The sequence below is a fragment of the Hemitrygon akajei genome, chromosome 22 (genome assembly GCF_048418815.1).
Source record: "Hemitrygon akajei chromosome 22, sHemAka1.3, whole genome shotgun sequence".
Classification (NCBI taxonomy): Eukaryota; Metazoa; Chordata; class Chondrichthyes; order Myliobatiformes; family Dasyatidae; genus Hemitrygon; species Hemitrygon akajei.
The window spans coordinates 56,368,944-56,395,062 of record NC_133145.1 but is presented as its reverse complement, the minus strand read 5'-3'; the positions used below and the strand labels follow the sequence as shown (position 1 = coordinate 56,395,062).

The 26,119-nt window shown below is 37.9% G+C and overlaps 1 protein-coding gene across 3 annotated transcripts in view; it reads right to left on the bottom strand.

Annotated features, from left to right (window-relative positions):
- Positions 1-26,119, bottom strand: part of LOC140714757 (BAR/IMD domain-containing adapter protein 2-like) — a 90,481-nt gene that overhangs the window by 22,281 nt on the left and 42,081 nt on the right. For all 3 annotated transcript variants that reach the window (XM_073026289.1, XM_073026291.1, XM_073026290.1), the window contains 4 exons: positions 16,562-16,623; positions 15,400-15,471; positions 12,388-12,525; positions 103-255 (listed from right to left, as the gene is read on the bottom strand). In XM_073026289.1, coding sequence (XP_072882390.1) covers positions 103-255; positions 12,388-12,525; positions 15,400-15,471; positions 16,562-16,623 — 425 coding nt within the window. The remainder of the gene's footprint in view (positions 1-102; positions 256-12,387; positions 12,526-15,399; positions 15,472-16,561; positions 16,624-26,119) is intronic.

Sequence of the window (26,119 nt, the reverse complement as noted above, 5' to 3'; positions counted from 1 at the left end):
GTAGAGAAACAGAACAAAAAGGAATTGCCTGCATTCTTTATTCCTCTTCAAACATTACTGAAAAACCGTTGCAGTTGATACAAGGATTTTCAAAATACTTACCCTGCTATGGTACACCATGTTATTCTTAGCAACTGTACACTGCCTCTCCACCAAAAAGGAATACCGCCTCCGTTCCTCACTCAATGCGGTTTTGAATCCATTTCCGATAAAGCTGTCCAGATCCACTTGCTTTTTACTTATCGTCTCTGCATACTATAGGAAAGGGAGAGCAGGAAGAATTTTAAACTAATTAGACTATAATGAAAACATTTCCAATTATAATTACCAGGATTGGCTTATAGTTGACATTATCCAGATAACATTTAATTTTTAATGCACATTGTTAAATATTTCAGAAGTTCAACCGCAGCTTGGGAGTCTATGGACATTAATCAAGGAAACATACTGCATGGCACAGTTTCCAACAGAACAGCCACATTGTGATCAATTTATTGAATATTCAGACTTCTTAATTCATCAGAATTTGGCTCAGATAATAAATTTGAAATGTTGGCAGCATTTTCTATATGTAAATATAAATAATTTAAAAGTGTTCCATTTCTGTGCAATCAAAGTGCAAGCTGTGTTAAAATATAGAATCCTAACTATTCTAAACAACTTGCATCTCCACAGGAAGTGTCGCTTGGATTAGAAGCATACAAAAGTGTCATAAGCAACATAATGGCAACTGTGCAATCATAAAGATCTTCAAACAACTTCTTGAGGAGCTTATATTACAATCCTATATAATGTGGTTACTCATTTTCCAAGGCAATTAATTTTCAGTTTTATTGAATGCAATGTACAACTTTCTAAAATAGGAATTAAACTCTTTTGGATTCCGCACAGTATGAATATTATAGACATTTGCAATATGGTTTAAATGTTTAAGACTACTTCAAAAATATTAGACCACAAGACATACAAGATGAATTAGACCATTCAGCCCATCAAGTCTGCTTCACCATTCCATCATGGCAATTTGATTCTCTCTCTCAAACTCATTCTCCTTACCTTTTCCCCACAATCTTTTGATGTCCTTACTCATCAAGAACCTATCAATCTCCATTTTAAATAGACCTGATGACTTGGTCTCCATAATCGTCTTTGGCAATGAATTCCACAGATTCACCACCCTCTGGCTAAATAAACTCCTCCTCATCTTTGTTCTAAAGAGCCATCTTTGTATTCTGACACCGCTCAAACACAAGCCTTAGAGTACTCAGAAATGGAATATAAAAGATTATATTTTTAATGAAATTAAAGTTATTAAAGCAAACAAACTGCTAAATCACTTCATAAAAGGATGGAAGTTATCCGACAGGTTTGTTGCTGTGCTCAGTCATGAACATACTCCCTCTAACGTGGGAGTTTGAATACACAGCCAAAGTGGAAACAAACATGGTGTTAGAAGAAATAAATTTTTAATGAGTTCAGTAAACTTTAATAAAGAATTCCTAAATCTCTCTCCAAAACAAGTTGATTAAGCACTGCAATTTTAAATATGCTCTTCATCTAATAATGTGAGGAGTTTGCTTTGGAATGTTTTCTTTGGAGTGTCGTAGGCGGAAAGGTGACCTGACAGAAGCAGATAAAATTATGAGAGGCATAGATAGGGTAGAGGGTGGAAATGTCAAACACTAGAGGGGATGCCTTAAACATGAGAGGGGTAAAGTTTAAAGGAGATTCACTAATTTTGTTTTATATACATAGAGTGTGGTAGGTGCCTGGAATACAATGCCGGGGTAAGTGGTGGTCACAGATATGAAGGCAAACACAGGCACGTGAATATGCAGGGAGTACAGGGAAATAGACCATGGGCAGGCAAATGTGATTATTTTGGTTCTGCATTAGGGATAGCACAGACAAAAAGGGCTGAAAGGTGTATTCCCTTGCTATCCTGCTCCACAAAATGGTCACAAAGAAATCAAAAGTGCCTCCACTTTCCGACTCCTGCAACTTGTAAACTGGAGCACCCAGAAGAAACTCTTGTGGTCACAGGAAAACGTACAAATTCCTTACAGACAGCAGTGCAATTGAACCTGGGTCTCTAGCATTGTAATAGCATTACGCTAACAGCTATGCTAAATGCACATAATTTAGCAAAAACTCTGAATCCAATCTGTGTTTATTTGGGCATTAGAAATTGCAATAGTCACCTGTGAGAGAATGGATAAAACAGCACAAAAATAGAGGATGGATTGACAAGTAAGTTGTGCATAACTTTGGAAACAAGTTTAACAGAAACTGATTATACAAACATAATGCTCATCATGCCTGCTCATTTGAACTTAAAACAATCCTAAGTCTTTGTGCTGAGGGGCACTTCACTCTATCTACAATAACATTTTAAGTGGTCCTTTTAACTAGAAAGATTTCCTTAAACATCTTTGATCTTCAGTTATTGCATGGAAATATTTTCCATAACAAATTGTTTTCCATTAAAAATCTCATGATGGGCTGTTGCCATAGCTACAGGAAATAGGTCATAGCTGAAATTCTTTTCATAGCTGGGAACAGCATTGCTTAAGAAACAAAATCTACTGAATCAGTTAAACTGAACATACAGAAACTCACTACTGATACATTGTTCTGTTATCAATTGATCAATGTATAAAATCAATAAAAAGATATTAGAGTGCACTAAGGACATTGGCATGAAAATAGGCACACAGCATTCAATCCATGAGTCATTATCCACTGAGTATAGTTACTGTACAAAGATGCAACCTTTGGACTTACTGAGCCAATTAGCACATGTACTGGTGTGACACTGTTCTCCCCACCACCAATTGCACTACAGCAAATATAGAGGATGTTATTTATAGAAATGTTTTAAAGGCAATATTTCAGGCTTTCATCTAACTATTTGCCTTCAATGTCTTCTAAATCAGTTTAATTGCAGTTGAGGTAGAATGATGCAGATGCCAACAGCCAACTCTCCCTCCTCCTCTACATTGCCTCAGTAAACCAGTGTAGGAGGAGAGAGAGAGAAAAGCAATTTGAAAACTTGTGTGGTTGACACAAGAACTTTTGCCAAATTGGATTATGATCTTCGAAGCTTGAACTACAATTATAGATTAATTAGATACTTTTAGAAACATCTTAAACACAGTTATCCATTCTATAGAAACAATAATTGGGAGTTACAATGATTGTTACTACCAATCTACAAATGAATTCTCATTAAGATTCTGCATTTCTAATTATACCATTGAACTATACAATGCAATAGAGTGCATTCAATATAATATAGAGGTGGTGGTGGAAAAGAATGAGAGATAAGGCACAATAATCCACAATCAAGGTGACACACCACCCAAACGTTCTTTAACCAGACACATAGGTATCAAAAGTAATTCACCGCCACTGCCAGACTGGATGTTATCTTGCACTAATCATTCCTATTTCTTGGTTTCAACAGTACCTTGAGTCAGGATGATGCTGACAGTAACATTAATTAGACAGGACGACCATGAAGCACTTTTAGGCTGGTCCATCATTAGCAGAAATAAAGGGCTACTGGTCTTGTTTTGGTGATGACAGTTGAATTGTCAGCTCCCAAGAAGCAGCTGTCAAGTTTGGAATGTTACCACAACAAACTGCCCAGCTTAAACAGACAACTTTTGATCCAAGTATTCTGAAGGTTGTCATACCAACCCATAATGCAATTAAACAACTGATACACATTTAATGAAAATCTAAAAAATTTAAAACATTTAACATAAAGGTGCCATTCTGCTGCTGTATCTAGTGGTTATATCTATTTTGAATGACAGGAAATGGCCTGTATGATAACTGCAAAAATAATGATCTTGTTTTCCAGTGAACACTAACATTTCATTTTGATTGGGCATTCAACATTAGCCAAAAAAACACACACAGAAAATCCATTCTTGTATTTACAACCAGCAATCACAAAATACTACTATAAATGATCCTACTTATTTTAAAAGCTCGATTAGCTGAATCTTCATTAATTGGTAAAATGATCTTGAAGTGTGCAGTAGCCTAGTGTAATGACATAGGCTTCCATTCATGACTCCCACAACATTATCTTGCAGTAGCTGTGGGAAATGCCAAATCATTTATACTAATTATTTATAATAATCATTTATAATTTTTGGAAGAAGTAACAGAATACAACTTCAGTGGGTGCAGTTCAGATATCTACATTTGAAAAATCACAGGGGTCATACAGAATTATTTTTATACTCGAAACTGTTCCAAATGGTACGCTGTGAAGTTAGAGATATGTAACAAAAGAGAAATGTTTCCAGTCAGCAAACAAAAAAGCTTTAAGTAATAGAGATTTGGTCAGTAAAAACAAAAATAGTGAGTCATGCTCCACAGCATACGCAGCATGGCATGTACAAATAAAACCATAAGCACAAGACCATAAGCACACAGATAATTCAGACTTGGAAAAAAATCAAAGCTTGCTGAGCCTGATAGTTATAATAACTGTTACACAACCTGGTGGTGTAGGACCCAAGGCTTCTGCATACTTATAATCCCCATGCGGCAATATTCCCTGTAAATTATCAACCCAACTTCACAGAGAGGTTCACGAGAATGATTTGGGGAATGAAAGGGTTTGATGAGGAGCGTTTGATGTCTCTGGGCCTGTACACGCTGGAGTTTATAAGAATGAGAGGGGACCTTGTTGAATCCTATCGAATATTGAAAGGCCTAGATAGAGTGGATGTGGAGAGGATGTTTCCTATAGCAAGTGAGTCTAGGACTAGAGGCCATAGCCTCAATAGAGGGACACCCATTTAAGACAGATAGAAGGAAATTTTTTAAAGCCAGAGTGTGATGAATCCCTGGAATTCATTGTCACGGTTGGCTGTAGAAGCCAAGTCATTGAGTATATTTAAAGTGGAGGCTGATTAGTCAGGGCACCAAAGGTTATGGACAGAAGAATGGGGTTGAAGGATAATAAATCAGCCATGGTGGAATGGCGGAGCTAATTCGATGGGCCAAATAGCCTAATTCTGCTCCTATGTCTTATGATGTGAGGTTGCAAAATCCTGCTAAGACTATGAATGTCATAAGAAGTGATGTCAAAGAGCAAAAAGTTTTGTAAGCAGAAGATGGAATAATTTAGGAAAACAGGCAAGTTAAAGGAGGAACAGGGTTATAAAGCATTTTGAATGAGAAAATCTGGAAAGAAAATGCATATTAAGAGCCATTTTGAAAAAGGTCATAAAAGTTTATGTGCAGATACACATGTCTTTAAAGATGAGTATCCTGACCAGCTGCATTCCTGTCTGGTAAGGGAATTACATGGCATCTAACTGTACCAGACTACAAAGGATTATGAGGACTGCTGAAAGGATCATCAGGGTCTCTCTTCCACCAATCAGAGATGCTTACCAGGAGTCCTGTGTTCGCATGGCCCATCAGGCAGGGGATAAGGCAAGGACTGTTCGGAGTCAACTCAAGTCGTGAGACAACTGAACTCCCTGTCACTATCCAGCTCACACCATTTATGAAGCACCAGTAATATTATAGTGTTTATTTTATAATCTTGCGATGTAAATGCACATTATTTGTGGCAATATTTCTTTATGAGTTGTGTGTGAGTTACAGGTACTGTGTTGTGTACCTTGGTCTGGAGGAACATTGGTTTGTTTATCATGATAAACTTGAACTTTAAATGCTAAGGAGATTAAAAAGTTCTATGTGATATAAAAATAATCCTTGATTTCTTATAATAATCAAGGATGTAAAGAATAAATTTACCTTTGACTGATGGTAAAATGTAAAATCAAAAATGATGTGGACAAGGAATCTCAATGACAGAAAATTTTAATTTGAAGATATTTCTTTCAGTCCATTCATGGGTTGATTCAATTTTATCTGATTTATCATATTTCCCCTAAAATCACTTCATACAGTTGTTAAAGGAAGAACACCACCATGTAATAAGAACTTAATCTGTCAAACTGTCAAGATTTGTTAGACTAAACCTTCCATTATAAGGGAATCCTAAAAAAAATTCTGGAAAATTGTACTTGCAGTGATTTCCAATGTCCTTGGAACCTGCACACCTACACTGAGCATTTAATAGACTTAAACTGTTATGACAACCTTCCAATATCTTTGATGATACACAGTTAGCAACTTAAATGTGTATGACTCACATTGTGGGTGGTGGCTTTACAATACATGGAGCAAGGAAGGTGGGGAGGGGAGAGGGAAGGTAAAATTACTTTTCATATTAGTCTTTTAAAAAAATTACATTCAAAACGTTTTCTAATACACTGATTAGGACTATAATTCCAGAGAAGTGGATGGGATTGTAATCAAGGGTACTGACTACTCTAGTAGAAATCTGGGAACATGCTGTACTTGTTTTAGTGTCCAACTATTTGGTCCTAATAACTGAGTATAAAATTCATAACGCTGATAAAAATTTCATACTCTGAAGACAGAGAGACTGCAGATATTGCAAATCAGGAGCAACGCACAAAAAAACTGGAGAAACTCAGCAGGTCAGACAGCATCTATGGAGGAAATGGATAGTGTACATTTTGGATAGACACTTCAGAGTTGGAAAGAAAGAGAGGAAACCACCAGGAATAAAAAGGGGATGGAGCAAGAGCTGGCAGGTAATAGATGGATCCAGGTGAGGGAATGTAGTTTTGATAAGCAGGTGAGGGAGCGTGAGAATGATGCAAGAAGCTGGGAGGTGATAGGCAGAAGTGACAAAGGACTGGAGATAAATTTTGTAAGGGAGGACAGTACACCAAGGAAGAAAGGGAAGATGGTGAGGAGGGAAACCGGAGAAAGAAATGTTGGGGTGATGGGCAGATCAAGGAGGAGGGCAAGAGGATGGAGTGATGGGATCAGAGGGATGGGGGTGGGGGAGGAGAGAGACAGAGCGGAGTGGTTACCAGAAGTTAGAGAAATCCATGTCCATGCTGTCAGGTTGGAGAATACCAAGAGGAAAGACAATACTTGGAATATCCTACATTCACATCAAACTCTTAATTTTTTTTTCTAATTCCACAAAAGAAAATTTTTATATTTGCCAAAACACCCTAAGAAATTGTCATGATTTTTAAAGATTTTAATTTTACATATAAATGAATTTACTAATTTTGTTTTGTTTAATTGGTTATTTGCAATAACTTTTCAAATCTGGATTTGAGCATCTCCACTGTAAACTCAAAATTCTATTCACTTTTTAAAGAAATCTTTAACTACAACAAATCAGCACACCAATTGAAGGCACAATGAAGGAGTAAAGTGACACGCTGTAATTTTGTTTTTGCATGCGCTCTTGGCCAAGGTGCAGTCCAAATTAATTCAGAGGAGGAAATTATTTCATTATATTCAAGTATTCCTCAAAAATAGTAGTTGCAAAGAAAAAACACAACCTTTCTTAATTGCATGTACATCAACGTGCACTTAAATACTAAACACAATCTTATTGCTTAGAACTTTAAAGCTAGACTTTTGAGTGCCAGAATGTACAGTTAAAATGCTCATCTATCATACTAGTCAAACATTTTGTTCTCTCATTGCTGTGAAACCCACAGATGTTGATGTGGCTGTGCATCTGACAGCAGTGGGTACTAATTGGTTTTCCAGGTTGTCCTCGGCACTCAGTAAGCAAAAAGAATTGACTGCAACTGAAAGTGTTTTTTTATCTAAGCACTACCAGTACCCAGATGTGGGAATTGTCAGTCTCTGTCAATCATATTTTCTGACATGTAGTTTTTTAATATATTAAATAGAGTCATAGAAATGTACAGTACAGAAACAGGCCCTTCAGCCCATCCAGTCTGTGCCAAACCATTTAAACTGCCTGCTCTCATCAATCTGCATCAGGACCATAGCCCTCCATATCCCGACCATCCATACACCTAACTAAACTTCTGAAATGTTGAAATCAAGCTTGCATGCAGCACTTGTGCTGGCAGCTCATTCCCCACTTGCACAACCCTCCGAGTGAAGTTTCCCCTCAAGTTCCCCTTAAACTTTTCACCTTTCACCCTTAACCCACAACCTCCGGCCGTAGTCCCACCAGACCTCAGTGGAAAAAGCCTGCTTGCATTTACCCTATCTATACCCCTCATAATTTTGTATACTTCTATCAAATCTCCCTTCATTCCCCTACGTTCCAAGCAGTAAAGTCCAAACCTTTTCAATCTTCCCTTATAACTCAGGTCCCCCAGACCTGGCAACATCCTTGTAAATATTCCCTGTAATCTTTTCTGTAGTTAGGTGACCAGAACTGCAGACGATACTCCAAATTAGACCTCACCAATGTTTTATACAACTTCAACATAACATCCCATCTCCTGTACTCAAGACATTGATTTATGAAGGCCAACGTGCCAAAAGCTTTCTTTACAACCCTATTTACCTGTGACTCCACTTTAATAGCTTAACTGTGCATCATTTGTTTGGAGTTCTAGCCATTTCAAAGATAGAATGAAGTCACCAGATAAGATTATGCACAAGGAGGAGCCAGGTTTAAGCCCGTGTTTTTCTCAAGAGCTGTTTGGATACCAGATTCCACAAGGAGAAGCTAGGAATTAACTAATACATTGGTCAGATCATGGTGTATAGTGAAAAGTAAGCCAGTAGAAAAAGACCATCAACCAACCGTTAAAAACAGACAGATGAAACAAAATAATGTGGAAAAGTATTTAAAATTATAACCTATACATATAATTTAAATTTTACTGACTGGCTTATAACTAACATTAACTGCTTTTTGGCCGAGGAAGGGTGGAGGATGGAAGAGGGTACTTGCATGAAAATAAGACAAGCTGAGGCAAACTATTGTTCTTGAGAAGGAACCAGTGCCCTTCTGTGCTTGTGTGCAGTGCAGACTCAGCAGTCAGCGTTCCTGTGTGCGAAATGCAAGTGCAAAAGCTTCAGCACTATGAATTTTAATAAGCACATTTGTACATAGCTGATGTGGTCCTTGCCAGTGGTGTGATAACACATCATAGTGCCATAGGATTCGCAGCGACACGTCATAGCAACAGCGCATTCTGCTAGAAAGCCTAAATATGGTTGTCTCCATGGCATTGAATACACTACATAAATTTTAATCAGCAAGTGCACAGACACACACATTATTACACTTCAGTATTCTTCCCAATAGTTATTTTCTAGCCTTTCTAATCACAGTTTGTTCACTGGCCAACTAAAGTTAAAAAGAAAAGCTGTGTACAATTCCTTCCATTGAATGTGGTAGAAAATAGCCTAACCAACTGCCTGCCTTTTTAAAAATCTGTCTTTCAGTTTCCAAGAATCATTGAAGAGCACAAACCAGCTTCTAAATGGACTTTGTAGTACCACTTTAAATAATAAAAAATAAAAATAGGCAAATTTTGTAGGTATAATTTAAACAGTAATTAACAGAGGAAAATAAATAACAAGATTAACCAACAGAAGCTTATTTGTACTCACATCTAGATATAACTATTCCAAAGCACCCCCCCTCAACTTCCCCCATCAATTCTCCCAACATCTCCAAAACATTCCAGCACCTAGCTTAACTTCTAGAAGTGATATTCACCCATTATCCATGCTTGCTGATCAACTGTGGTTTCCTGTCACACAATGCTGGTACAAAATCTTCATCCTGATTTACACATTCTTTCCATGGTAATATATCTTGCTCTATATGAAATGATCTGATGTCTCTGCAATTAAACAATTCTGTCTTATTTGCACTCTGAATCTTAACTACTTCACTTTAGATACACCACTGTGTCATGTCACTTTAAGAAATGCTGTGATGACTCAGCAATAGTTGGGTGTACAAGGAGAAGACAGGAGGATGAATACAGGGCCCTGGTGCAGGACTTTGTCAAATGGTGCAAACTGAATCATCTGCAGCTTAACATCAGTAAAACAAAGGAGATGTTGATGGACTTTAGGAAGACCAAGCCTACACTGCTCCCTGTTACTATTGATGATAAGGACATGGATGTGGTGAGGACCTACAAGTACCTAGGCATGCACCTGAATGGAACACCAACACAGAGGCTGTGTACATAAAAAGGCCAGAGGTGCCTTTGGTTCCTGAGGAGTCTGAGGTCCTTTGGAGTATGCAGGCCTCTCCTTCAACCAGTCTGTTGTTGCCAGTACAATCTTCTACGCAGTGGAGTACAGGGGCAATGTCATCGACGTGGGTGATGCCAACAGGCTCAATAAACGGATTAGAAAGGCTGGCTTTGTTATAGGAGTCAAACTGGATATACTTAAGGCTGTAGTAGAATAAAGGACCCTACAGAAAATCCTGGCAATTCTGGACAATGTTTCTCACCCTCTGCATGCCACCTTGGCTGAACAAAGCACTTCAGTAACAGACTAACACAACTGCACTGTTCCAAAGAGCACTATACAAGGTCATTCTTACTCTTGGCCATTAGGATCTATAATGAGTCAACCTAGAGCTGGGGTAGTGATTACCCCCTCCTGTTAGACTGTTTGAGGTAATTTATTTTTTCAAAGTAACTTACCTCTTCTCTCCTCTTCCCCCTCCCGCCACTTTCCTGTCTTGAAGAAGGGTTTTGGCCCAAAACAGCAAATGTTTATTCATTTCCATAGATGCTGCCTGACCTGCTGAGTTCCTCTAGCATATTGTGAGTGCTACTCTGGATTTCAGCTACTGCAGAATCACATGTGATTATATATTTCCATTGATCCATAAGAAATTTCCATTGACACTCAGTAAGAAATTATGTAAAGGAGAGGCTCTCAATATCTCCTGCTCTAGTATAAGGCCAAGCAAGAAACAAGCTTTGTGTACCTCTAGTGATTCATGAGGTAAATTAATCAGTGCTTTATTACCAGCTAGAGTCCAGGGAGATGCCGATTCAGTACACAAGCATTATTAGCAACACTACAGCAAGCTTCAAGTTGCCTATGCCGAAGAGAAAACATATTAGCTGAGGTTTCTAGTTGATTGCTAGACACAGGTATTTCCAAGAAAATATTACTGATTCAAGGAAGTTCAGAAGTGTGATATCTATCATTTTAGAAAATATAGTCAAGGTGAAAATAATAGCTTAAAATCACAGGTGGAATACACTCAAGAAAATTCATAGTCACCCAACAGGCCACTTAGCCCGTCAAGTCTATACTGACCATCTTTATTAATTCCCAAGACTCAGCACACGTCCTATAGCTCTCAACACCAAGGTGATTCTGGACACTTAAATGCTTTCAGAGACTCTGCTTCCATCATCCTCTCAAGTAGTGTAGTCACCACATCCTAGGTAAAAATGTTCTCCTTCAGATCAACACTAAAAATTTAGTCCCTCACCCAAAACCTACATTCTTTTGTTTTATTAACCCCTGATATGGAGAATAGTTTCCTGCAGTCTACCATAATGATACCCCAATCATGTTCCCTCTTCTCCAGGGAAAGCATATGCAGTCTCTAGAATAGTCAAGTCAATCACAACTGTTTTGGAAAAGTGAACTAAGGAAATACACACTTTATTGGGTATACCTGTTTATTAATGCAAATATCTACTCAGCCAATCAGTGACAACAACAGTGCATAAAAGCAGGCAGACATGGTCAAGGCGTTCAGTAGTTATTCAGACCAAACAGAAGAGGTAAGAAACAATCTACATGACTGGCCATGAAATGCTTATTGGTACCAGATGGGTGGTTTGAGTATCTTAGAAACTGCTGTTGTCCTGGGATTTTCATGCACAACAGTCTCTAGAGTTTACAGAGAGTGGTATGAAAAACTAAAAAACATCCAATGAGTGGCAGTTTTGTGGGCGAAAGTGCTTTGTTAATGAGAGAGGTCAGAGGAGAATGGCCAGACAGATTCAAGCTGACAGGAAGACGACAGTAACTTGAATAACTACACTTCCAGTCCTGTACCTAATAACGTGGTTACCAAGTGTACACAGAGTGCATGTAGGAAGATCCACTTGGTTTAATGCAGGGGTGTCAAACTCATTTTAGGTCACAGGCCGGATTGAGCAAAATGCAGCTTCATGCGGGCCGGATCAGTCGAACGCGTGCGAATGCAGCTTTCGTTGCCTCCGTTTTTTCAGCCTGCTCTCATGTGTCTCAGTCTCTGCTATAACTACAAAGTGCTTCACTTTACAAATTCCGTTTCTTATGAAGAAGACTGCCGAGCAAGACTGCCGAATAAACACTAAAAACCCTGAAAACCTGGTACCTGAATAAACTCAGCATTAGCCATATCATACGCCATAGGCACTTCGATTACTGGGGCCAGCTTTAATAGTAATTAGATATTATCTCACGGGCCAAAGATAATTCCACCGCGGGCCGGATTTGGCCCACGGGCCTTAAGTTTGACATATATGGTTTAACGTATACCTGCATTTCCTTGTCTCCATACTTCTGAGGATTTCTGCTCGCCTGACTCTTTCTTCTAAGTTTCTTCAGCTCTGCGTGGCATTTTTCCAGAGACTCCAATTTGGCTTTATGTTCAGCCTGGTACCTCTTCAAAGTGGCCTGAGGGAAAAATGTAAATAAAATTACATTGACAAAACTATCCACAGTGGCAGTATTACCTCAGCAATAGGAAGGAGGCCTACAAATGTTGGGCTTTAACGAAGTAGTAGGAACTTGGAGTAAAAAGCAAAAAAACAGATTCTGCAGATGCTGGAAATCCACAGTAATACACACAAACTACTGGAGGAACTCAGCAGGTCAGGCAGCACCTATGGAGAGGAATAAAAAGCTGATGTTTCAGGCCAAGGCCATTTATTAGGACTTGGGAGTAAAAAGCAAAATGGGTGGGGGGGGGGGGGGAAACACCAAAGTAATTGTAGATTTGGTGTCAAACCGGTTTCAGATTAATTCGCATCCTGATGGTACCGGATGCCTTGATTTACAGGCTGTTTATAGTGTGGTTAATCAGTTCACACCCACTACTAAAAGAGCTGGAAACATGTTAACCAATCTGTGAGGAAGGTTTGTTATACTACAGACGACTGAGACAAAAATGTTAAGAACTTCTGTGAAGCATTTTGGAAATTATGCTTCAAGGTTCAAAATAAATATAATCTGTTGTTGTGGACACTTGGTTTGGGTGAAAGAAGATGCATTTTCAGCAGTTGCAAAAGTCTCCAAAAATAAAGAGTACTAAAACTTCCCCAACAAGTCCTGTGTAATCTATGCTTATGAAGTTTCTAACTTGTTCATTGGCATCATAAGGCAGCCTTTAATTTAGAACAAAGGCTAGAGCAGCAAGCCTGTCTAAAAATCTTACTACATCTACAGAATTGTCTCTGTAATATAAGTCTAACCTAGTGTCCACCATAACACCCGATTGTAGATTCAATACTACTTTGTGAGTCAATGGAAACAATTTCAAGAGCATGTTCATTTTACTTTCAGAAACTCAAAAAGCTCTCAAAAGTTCTTGCACCAAATGGAAATAGTTCACAACTAAACAAATTTAAATACAGTGGATTCCAGTTAATTGGTTAATCAGGTCAGCTGACTCTTAAAAGAACAAAAGTAATTGAGAAAATAGTCAGAACCCCTTTTGTTTATTTGGGACACAATGTCCCTCAACTGACAGATTAATAAGTGCCAGTCGGGTACACTTGCATGCTTAAGAGTGAACAGTTTTCAAATAGCACCAGTTGAATGTGTTTGTGATCAAAAAGTAGTGATTTTTGTCACTGATAATTGATTAGAAATAGCAGTAAGACAATTCACAACAGATTTGTTCATCGCAGTTTCAAGCATCCAGGTTTGGAAATACCAAAAACAGCCGGGTGTGCAAATGAAATGATTTCACTACTTTAACAAGTTACGAAATATGAAGAATTTGAAGGTTTCAAAAATCATCTTGAATGTCACAATGAAAATGAAGATTTGTTCAAGAGTATTTTATGAAGGCAGTCCATTATCTACACTAGGAGTTGACTGCACTGATTTTGTTCAATTACAGTTAATTAGAAGGACATAGCATCATACATTGGATGAATTCCTCCTTTGATACTATTAGAAACTATTAGTTTTATAGTACTACAGTAGTACTGGTACATTAGTGTTCTAATTTGTTCGGCATTTCAGTTAAATGTATAATTTGTTAGTTAAACGGTAGTTCATCTTCTTTATACCTTTTTAATTATTTCCATGAAACTTCAAGTAATTGGGGCAGCTACTTAATTGGGCCAAAATATACTGGTCCCGACATGTCCCAATTACTGTAACTGGAATCTGCTGTAATTTATTAAGTCAAGAAAACAGATGTCAGAACTAACTTTTGAGTGAGTAACTTTGCATATATGCAAAAATAACTCAAATATTTAAGAACAAAAGATGTAAGAACAAGAAGGAATATATTGCCCAATCACACCTACTCTGGTAAGATCACAGCTGATTGGTTGATTTTTTTTAATACCGCCTTTTTTCCCTGTTCTAGCCCTACATCCCTTTAAAAATCAAAGAATTTATCCATCTGAACCACCATAGACCCTGAGTAAAGAGTTCCAAGATTCATTATACTCCAGGTGAAGAAATCTCTTCTGTCCTGAATGGCTGACACTTTACTTGAATTAAGAAAGCAAATCAAATGTAGCTAAGGAAATGATGAATATAAGGAAACCTGCAATGACTGGACAAAGCAATAGATTTCCATCAAGTTCCATCCATTATTTGCAGAACGACATTGCCACAGGTAACTAAATGTCTGGACAAACATTCAGCTGAAAATATTCAAGGAATCAAGATGACTTGAAAAAATAACTTGACGAATCTCAGTTCTTTTAAAACACCATTTCCCTTTTTAAATTACTTGTTGATGGCAACAATTTTAGAGCTGTAACTCAATCCTCATGGATTTAAAACTTACATTTTAAACCCCTAAATTACAATCCTGCAGTCAGTCCATACCGAATGTTTATAAAACATTTGAAAACACAACATTTTTGCTGTAATACCTTTGAAAGTCAATGCCTCAAAAAGGCAGCATCCATAAATAAGGAGCCCCCACCAACCACCACAGCCCCCCCCCCACCAAAAGACATGCTACCAGAGAAGAGGTACAGGAACCTGAAGACACACACTTAATGTTTTAGGACAGCTTCTTCCCCTCTGCCATCAGATTTCTGAATGGACAATGACCCATGAACTACCTCACTATTTTTGCTCTTTTTGTACTACTTAAATGCTTATATATATTTCTTACTGTAATTTACAGAATATTTTATGTATTGCAATGTACTGCTGCTACAAAATGAAAAAAATTCACAACAAATGCCATTAACCTTATTCAGATAATATTGCACAAACAAAAAACCATGTATAGGTAGATTAATAAATGGTTATTAATAAAATGGGTGACTGCAAAGAACAGAGCCTGAAACTTACACTTAAGTACTTGGCATCTAACTCAACCTTCTGCTCCAGTTGCATCAGCAGCTCATTGTGGAACACTTTCAACTGTAACAGCAAGAAAATGTCAGCTGTACAACTTAAAACATACAATTTCATTAATGTCAAGGAAACAAGAAACCCCCTTAACACCCACACCGCAGAAACAGTATTTTTACCTTGCATCCTCAGATTAGTCATGTGCATGTGATGTTTCCCTCCTCCACATTCAGCACTTTAAAGGCTATAATTTTACCACTCACACATGCTGTCATTCAACACCATTAATATGGATTTTTACTCTCTTAGCAGAGATGCATACTACAATACTATCACATATTCCCCCCCCCCCCCCCCCCACCACCACCCCGAGCCAAGTTTGTATTTTATACAGGGACTTAATATATCAAAGAACTGATGATGGTAATTTTGATTTGCACTTAATAAAGCTACAAAATAGACATGATTTTAATAACACTTCTCTTAACAAGCAATATTTGAACGTGCGAGATTTTAATCTGGGGAGAAGTATATTTTAAAAATTATTTCAGCTAAAATATGAATTCCGTTAAAATGATTGATTACACATATCATATATAGTAACATGGTGGTTAAGGCACAAGCAAACATCCAGGGGCCTGGACAAATGAGATAAGGGCTTGAATCCCACCATGGTAACTGTGGAATGTAATTTCAAATAGAAGATACATCAGTGATGTAACCAAGAAGCAACATATTGTTGTTATATTCTATCTAGTGCAGGGAAGGTATGGACATTTCTATTCCTTGTTTGATCTAGCCTATATTTGACTCAAGATCCATTTTTGTGGTTAAGGGTGATTCCAGATTTCAAAAGTGGCTGACTCTTAAATACTCTCTCAAATGGCCTAGCAAACCGCTGAGCCCAGGAGACAAGTATTAATGAAGGGGGAGAAAAGAGAAACCTTTTGCCTTTTGCACATTGGTTGTTGATCTGTCCTGTTGAGTGTGGTCTTTGGTTGATTCTATTGTGTTTGTTAAATTTACTGTGATTGTCCGCACGAGAACGAATCTCAGGGTTGTATCTGGTGACATACATGTACTTTGAAATTTACACATCAAGTACAAGTGAATTGGACTATGCTCGATATTAAATACTCACAAAAAGAGTAACACTCACCATTTCTTCAAGCTGTATCTGAATTTGCCTGTGGACCTCTGCCATCTGGAACAAAACATCTCCTGCAAAATAAGAAATTTAAGTTTATTAACTTTGCCCCATCATTTTGGAGCTGACAAATTGAGCATTGGACAATAAGCATCACTATTTGGATAGCCATTGTACAAAAGTCATGTTAAACTCCTCAGTAAAAGGTCCAAGAAGTGAAGACGGAATGATAGCATTGTGGTCAACACAATGCTTTACAGTACCAGCAACCCAGGTTCAATTCCTGCCACTGCCTGTGAGGAGTTTGTACGTATTCCCCGTGACCACGTGGGTTTCCTCCAGGTGCTCCAGTTTCCTCCCATATTCAATAAACGTACCCATCGGTAAGTTAATTGGTAATTGAAAATTGTCCCATAATTAGGCTAGCATTAAATTGGGGGCTTGCTTGGCAGTGTGTCTCAATAAATAAATCAAACATCCTTCAAAACATGAAACACTGCTCAGTTTCATTAAGTGAGGAGTTGAGCTAGTACTCATCAACAAATAAGAAATTCCACTCAGACAGGAAGGGAAGGTCACTGACAAAGTTTTAAGGAAAGATGTACAGTCACAACAATCTTTCTTTGTCCATCCTGTTGATAGAATTACCCAACCCTCATATTACCACCAACTTCAACTGGGCCATACTTGGATCAATACTGGGATCAACAGAAGAGTTAACCTAAAATGATGAGCAGACCATGTGCAAATTAAGAGTTATGAGGAACAGACAGGAACTAGGAGCTGAAAATCACGCTAAAACATATTTTAAATAACTGCATAGGCTCCTTTGAAAACTGATGTCAATACTAACCACTGGATGCTGCAATCTGTTTCTACAAATGATATACTTGCTCAACACAAATCAGACAGCTTAAGAAATATGGAACTTCTAATGAAATTCCAATCAGACAACTTTCTGGGACACACCCAAATCTCCCCACTAACACACTGCCACAAGAAAACAAGTCCAACATAGAAATCTTGTTAAAATCACGAATTCTCTTGTATTCAGTCGCACTGTAACAACCCTATAATTTAAATTTCTTGACAAAAACAAAGTTAGCTTTGTATAATTCTTTTGAAATCTCAGACGGTCCCAATGGAGAGATTTCAAATAGTCGAATGCATAAAAGGCCATGGCTCTTAATGAATTTTCTTGCAAATGGCACCTTTACCTAAACTATTAAGTCACAAGTTGTACATTTTGTTTATAAACTAAGAGGAAAGGAAGAAAATATTCACTGTGTAGGCAACACCATATGCGTCACAGCATAAACCAATCCTCAGAGAACAAAATTTCAGTAGACATATGGACATGAAAATGCGTTAATCCAGAATCTTTGAAAGCCCAAATAAAGATCAATGGCTCTTTAAATATGGAGGGAGTGCAGCAGCTTGTTTAGCCTTCGTCTTTCAAGACTTCTGCTTCATTGAGCAATATGGTAAAGTGGTTTGAAAACAATTTCACACAAGCTCAGCCTTGCAGTCGCCACACTAACAGATTGCACAGACTTGAGAATTGGAGAGACTACAGTTGCTGTGCTGGCCAGCCTCCCATTTTCCATTGTCTACAAACATGAGCTCATCCAAACCTCTTGTTCATGTAATAACTTGTATCAAATTCAATTCACCTGTCACCTTTATGATCCCTGATTTACATTGACTCGTAGCCCAGTTTTAAAATTATCAGCCTCATTTTCAAAGCTTTACATGGCCCCAGCTCGAGAACCTCTTCAAGCTCTAAAACAGTGGAGATCTGAGCTCTTCTCATGAAAGACATACAAAATACTAGAGAAACTCAATAAATCAGACAAATGTCTATAGAAAGGAATAAACAGTTGATGTTTTGGACCGAGACTCTTTTTCAGAACATATTTATGGTTTGTACTCCTCCCACTGTGCTTTCATCCATTTCCAATATTAAAACAACCCAATTTTAGCTGCAATGCCTTGAACTACTCAACTCTCAACTCCTACAGTGCTCTCTTTCTATAAAACAATGTATAAAACCTGCCTCTTTAATTGAGATTTTGGGTACCTCCCTGAATATCTCACTATGCGGTACAACATCAAATTTTGTATGACTTAGTTATTTATCTAATGTAAATGATCCTATGTAAGTAGAGGTCATATTTTTGGAGACAAAGGAATTGACAGATTGAAATATGAAACTTATCTCACTGAATATATAAAGCACATACAAGTACAAAATATTAGTACAGCATTGACATTTCTTGGAGCTGAATGGATTACAAAACTTAAGACACATTTCTACACTCATGCTAAACATAATTTAGAATAGCAGCTAATTTTGGTTAGACCAGCCTTGGGTGATTTCAATTATATTAAGCGCAACATGAAAGCACCTATAAAATGCATCAATACCTTTACTGCAGTGTTTCTGATATTTATCCAATTGTGGAAATATTATCTTGTTAATTTAAATCTGTTTACAGTAATAAGTTCACATTACTATTGAAGTAATCCATTTATTTTGCAAAAAGTTTTTTTAAAAAAAGATGGCAGGGTTAGTGTTGATAACCCTGTTAAATACGATTTTCTTAATTTGAGCTTTTGATAGAGGCAGATCCAGGTGACTAACAGGTTGTCTGCTCTAAGACTTTTGTTATATAATAGTTTTTTATCATGGCTGTGCCATGCCTTATAACATTGTACATAAATAGATTATGGCTCCAAGGGTAGTCATATCCGAAGGGTGGTAGTGGGGAACAAGCTCCCACTGCTAAACAAATGCCCTTCATGGCGTGTGTCTCAAACAGCCTCTGACAACCAAGTCCAACTCCTGGTCTGCATGTGTGGCATAGTTCTTATGCCCGGCGGAGCTGTTCTCACTGACAGGAGAAGGGGCAAAGGCGGGCCACTGGCGCCTTAAAACCAGTTGCTCCAGGCAGATGAGGCTCGATAACCATGGATGGTAGCTCATCTAGGAGAGCGAAAACTCTGATTTCAAACCTTCCCTTGCCTTGCAGCTATACCCACTCACAGGAAAGGCTTTGGGAGTGAACCCTGAGGAAAAATCCAGAGTCAGAGTCCCAAAGGCGACTGACTGCTGTACCCAGCACCGGCACGGCAACTCCTGCGATGCTGCTGGCACCAAACTGTATTTTCGTCGTTCCTTTGGACCTGTTATCAGCATGGGGGGGGGGGGGGGGGGGCTCCCACTGCATGGGCAACAGACGGATCTCCATATCAGTTCTGCCCTGACTTGCATCCTGGAGAGGCCACTCCCCAGTGACTACCAGAGGCGCAGTACCCATGGTCGACCACGACCGACGGAGGCCAAATAGATTATAGAGGATATTGTTGTATACGTCCTATCAAAAGACAGAACTGATAACCCATAATTTTCTTTCCTCTTACCATGCCTCCTCTGTCCACCATCACCAGCCACCCTACCCCCCAACTTCCCCAATTAATCCATGTGTAATGGCAGCATTCTCGACCATCTGATTGTTATGTCAGTAGGATTTACAAAAATGTACCACAATTTAGCCAAATTCTCCACATGGAACACCTTTGTTGTCAGTTCATGAAGCAGGTAAAAATAGATAATGTGTTTAATATGATTGCCACGATTCACCTTTGTTTCTAAGCAAAGTTAACCACTCCCAAAATACACTTGCAAAAAACAGTTGTTATTCATTTGGTTTCTTCAGACATTACACATTTATATTTAGCACTGGTTGCTCAGAGCAAAAGATTAATTTCAGAGGGCTTGCCGAAATAAACTGGTTTGAAAGGATTCTTTACTGAAAAATTTTCCAACTACAGATATTACAACAGACCAATTGAGCTGCCAATTGCAGTTGGAGACCTGGGTCTTTGCTGTTTCTAAGCAGTAGCACCAGTAATTTAAAAAAAGGAAAAGGATAAAGGATTGTGGAGGTGTTGGCAATGGGAGAGGAGAGAATTTACATTTCCCTTTTGGTCAACTACAGTTAAAATTAGGATTCAAATGTTCCCCTTAGGATGGAAATTAAGAGTTTGATTAATGGGCTGAAATGTTTTTTGAACTTGCATGGTCATATAGACACATTTTATCTCAAGTTACCTAGTAATGATAAAGATGCCTTTTGTTCTTCTTGGCTCTACCCTTATCATCCACCATGCAGTCACTGAGAAGACTGCTGGGTAATTTGCTGATATTGCGGCAGGATTTTGTTCAATATGCTCTCTACAGGCCTGTGTTATGAATTGCTCTAAAGACAGCCAGCTGGCCAACCTCCATACCAACGCTGGAAACTAAATTTGGAGATTCAAACCAAAGACTCAAGAGATGAATTAGAATACGTTTCTCATACTTGGACTGAAAAAAAGCTAGAATCTCAAATTTCGGTCTTATTTCAAACAAAATAAATTACATTACATTAAAATGGGAATAACAGTCTTTATAAAATAAGGCAAATTTTGATATGAAGTGGGTGATTAAGGAAATGCTGAAGCTGCAAAGCAAACAGAACCACAAAGATGCGTGCTTTTTCCTGTGAACACCTCCATGAATGTAAATCAGTGCCATTGTAATTGTTTAGTATTTCCAAATGTCCTATTTTGCTATTAAAAGAAATCCCAAATCTTCTTAAAAATGAATTTGATTGAATTTACAGTCTGTACTTTTAAAAAATATATGAAACACCAAGGATAGCATTTTATTATATTATCAATGAGCTCTAATATCACAGAGTCTGGAGAAATGACTGGTACAAATGTTGAATCACATAAGCACACAAACTGCTTTGGAATTTGACAGAGTAAATGCATAAATGTTTTGCCTCCAGAGGCATTAAAGCATCAAGTGCCTGAGTCTCCAAATAATGGTTCAATTATTCAGAACTAAGTGAAGAGAAATTTCTTCAAACAGTAATGAATCACTGGAATTCTCCACCCAAGAATACAATCAAGATGAATGTTGATAGATTTTTGGATCTAAATGTAATCAGGGCATATGAAGTATTGAACTGTGTGCTCACCTGTGATCTTAATGAATGGTGAAACAGGAACATGGAGACCAAATAGCCCATCTCTATTTATATTCCGAGTGAAGTGACTAACTCAAGGGGTACCTTCCAATAAGCATGCTAAACACATTCTCGAGTAAACCAAGAGATTGCAGGAATCCAATTGATTGTTTAGGCTTCACAAAACGTGCTTTGAATAAAGCACAGAGACCATAGACCATTATAAACATCTACAGTTACAACCTATGATGCTATATTACAAAGTTTGAAAGGAAATACATCTTTTTCCCTTCCACTTCAATATGTAAACATATTTAATTTAATGAATGGTAAAATGTTGCAAGCCCCTGGCGCAAGATCAGTTAAACAGAATTTCTGCATTACGCTCCTGATGAACACAAAAGATTCTGCTAATGCTGGAAATACGGAATAACACACACTATGCTGGAGGAAATCAGCAGGTCAGGCAGCATCTATGGAGGGGAATAAAGTGTCCACGCTTCAGGTTGAGACCGTGATTCCCGGACAAAGGTCTCAGCCCAAAACTTGGGCTCTTTATTCCTCTCCATAGATGTTGGCTGAACTGCTGAGTTCTTCCAGCATTTTGTGATAATTATTCCATTTCTACTCCTGTATTTGTTCACATAAACTGTTTCCAATAACTTCTAAGACTTCATTTGAAATTCCCAAAGACAATTAAAAAGTCAATTTCAAAAGTAAATTACAAAACCACATTTACACAGGTTAGAATTGCCCTTTTCGGCTGCTGAGTTGACCAAAATTTTTCCTTGAGAAAAGATTATCCTTTTGAAACAGTAAACTATCTTTTGTATCTATGGAGACACATGCCCCACCTTTTATTTTATGCAAATAAACGAAGTATGCCAGACTGCAGGAGCTGTTTGAGTCATGTAGTTCACATGACTGGCAAGGTTCTAATTAGCCTTCAACAGATATTAAGTAAAATAAAGCAGAATTCTCATATTTGCAAACATTGTATCTGACCAATTCTCTACAACAGCTATAAAGAATAGCAAAAGTACCAGCTTTATCACTTGATCCATCATAATGTCCTTGTATTCTTGGGCAGTGCACTATGAACCTGAAAAAGCACCAAGTTTCCTTGCTGAAGGCGCTAATTCTGCATCTAATTTCCATTGGAATTAAGTGATAATCAATTCTTTGAATTGCATGTTCATTATCGGTTGAAACTAAGATCGAGTCAGAGGAATAACCAACATTCTAATGGGGGGGGGGCGGGGGTGAGGAAGGTGAAATGCAAATACTGGAAATCAGAAACCAAACAGAAAATGCTGGAAACACTTAGCAAGTCAGGCAGCATATGTGGAAAGAGAAAGCATTAACATTTCAGGACCTGGAGAAAGGAATCTGCTCCTACAGATCTGGTCTGGCCTGCCAAATATATCATGCACATTCCACTTTTGATCTCTAATTTGAGATATTGCATATTACCCTCAGGAGTAATGTGTCATTGTTTACAGCATAAAGAAAGACAAGCCTAGTGATAGCCATCCCTGACATCTCATTTCATAGCTTCACAGAATATTTTTGCAATACAATGTACTCCCAGTCCAACACATTTGATTCAATGCAGATTCTTTAAAGAATGGATTCAGCAACAATGTTTGTTAGTTTGTGCTCAAACCTGCAATCGCTACCTGACTTCTAAAAATGTTTTAAGAAGAAATGGAAACATTAAAATAATTGAAAATTCTAGCAACTTGCAGAAACAATGTAAAAAAAGATTTTCCTATATACAATATCGCTGTCACTTTCTCAACCATTTTGATTCAATAATATTAGAAATTCTTCACCCACTTTTGTTTTGACAGCTTTTGCAACAGTTACAACTCCATTGGAATCCCCAATGAAAATCAGCACGGTACTCTTAACTTGTTACCTCTACCTGGCAAACTGCAAAACTCCCAAGTTTCATTCATGCCAATAACCAAATAATCATATAAAGCCAGATTAACAATTATACATCTTCCATCATGATGTGGTGCATGGTCTACATTAACACTTAAATGATCGGTGGTTGAGGAATCAGATACTGCACTTAAGAGATATTTTAGACACCCTTAAATAGGCAAAGCAGAGAAGGCTACAGACTAATTAATGTATGTAACTGGATTGACTATAGATAGGCAAAAAATGTCAGCATGGATGTGGTGAATCAGAGGGCCTCTGTCTGTGCAGTATGCCTTTGACTCCATGATTCTATAACTTTCTAATGATGTAAAGGGCTTCACAGTCAATTAAGTAACTTTGAACTACTGGTACCAAGGAAATCCAATACGAAGACTACAAAATGCAGTGAGACAACAGCCGAATCATCTGGTTCAATCATGTCGGCCAAGCAATAAATAATGTCCAACGTTAACTGAGAAATAAATACAAGAAATGGTGACAAATCTTGTGGTTCCATCTTCACTGCTTTCACTGACTGATAGTGTTGTAGTGAATGAACTGAAGACAGTACATAAGGTACAGCCTGATAAAGCCTACATACATCCATAGTATGAAATTCTTGGTCTGTAGCTTCACTGACTTAACAATGTAATAGCATTTTCTTAAATTGATGTCTGTGAAGAACTCAAATTAGCAAACATTTTAAAATTTAAACCTGCATGACAGCCTGTTCAGCACTTCATTAGGAGAAGCTGGAGGGGGAAAGCTGTATCATGCTATCAGGCAAGTCATTAATCCAAAATGGTGGTTTTTGATTCTCTCAGACTTGAGTACTTTGCTGCAATTTCAGTTTTGTTTTCATTTCCAATGTTTATTCCATTTTTACTAAATAGTTAGTCTCATTCTCATGTGTTTCAGTTTCCATTTTGATAATGGAGGCAATAGCTAAATTATCTTACCATTTACTTCATCAACCTGCAAAGCCAATTGGCAACTTCTTCAAGCTTTACTTCAGCCAATCAGTATTAGTCACAGGCACAGATAACTGCCAAAGGAAAAGCTTTATCCGGTCAGCTATAAAAGCCAAGTTTTTAAACAAATGCACGAAAAGTAATTCATTTGATATCTAGCCTGCTAAAATACTGCTAAAGATCTATGGGCTTCCAATGGTGCCAACATCTAAACTTAACAAAACTGTATCAACATTATACACACACACACATCATTGGGAACAACAACACAATGAAACTTCTAGACTGGAATCTAGAGGATTGGACCACCAATCCAGAGACATTTTGAATCCTGTAATGACAAATGGGAAATCTAAATTCAAATGATTAAATAAATCTTGAATGCCAATTTGGCATTGAGTACAAGATTTGGGATGTCATGTTGCAACTGGACAAACAGTTGGTGAGACTTTACCAGGAGTTTTGCGTACAGTTCTGGGCACCATGCTGTACAACGGATATCGTTAAGCTGGACAGCATGTAGAAAAGATTCACAAGCTGGAATTGGAGGATGCAAGTTAGAGTCCAGATAGGTTGGGACTGTTTCCCTAGGAGTGAAAGAGGCCAAGTGGGTAACTTTATTGTAGTTTATAAAATCATGAGGGGTGCAGATAAGGTGGATGGTCAGTCTTTATGGTCAGGATAAGGTTACACAAAACTAGAGGGCATAGGTTAAAGGTGAGAGGGGAAAGATTAAAGGGGACCCAAGGAGCAAATTTTTCAGAGTTGTGGGTACATGGAACAACAACAAGAGGAGTGATAGAGGTGAATACATCCATAATGTTTGAAAAGATATTTGGATAAGTACATTGACAATAAAGGTTTAGAGCAGGGGTTCCCAGACTCCTTGCTTAATAGTATTGGCCTATGATATAAAAAAGGCTGGGAACCCCTGGTTTAGAGTGATATGGGTTAAAAACAGACAAATGGAATGAGATCAGGAAGGAAAGAATTGAGCTGAAGGGCCCATGCCTGTGCTGTACAACTCTGACTCTTCAAACATTCAAATCAGGTTTATTATCACTGTCTTATGTCATGAAATTTGTTGTTTTGCAGTAACAGTACCATGCAAAGACAAAAGATTACAAAATTACAAAATAATAGTGCAAAAATTGTATAATGAGGTATTGCTCATAGACTTCAGTAATCTGATAGCAGAGGGGAAGATACTGTTTCTGATTCATTGAGTGTGAGTCTGCAGGCTCCTGTACCTCCTCCCTGACAGTAGAAACAAGAGAGCATGGTCCAAATAGTGAGCCTTTACAGATGGATTCCACCTTAAGGCACCACCTCTTGAAGACGTCATCCATGGTGGGGAGGGTGGCGACTCTAATAGTGAACATTAAAATACTGGTATCCTATGCAGACTTGAAGTTCATTATAAAATGTAACAAGCTTTATTCTGATGTTAAATAATATAAATGCGTACTCAAAGCTCATTTTGCAGATAAGTTCAAAATCCAAATTAGCTGTAATGTCGTAACCTGAACCATGCTATATTACAATTCTGAAACCATTTAGCAAACAGAATAGAAATAACTTCATGTTTTAAAGAGTTCAAGCCATTTTAAGAGTAAAAATTACAAATATTGGCCTTAAATTTTCAAAAC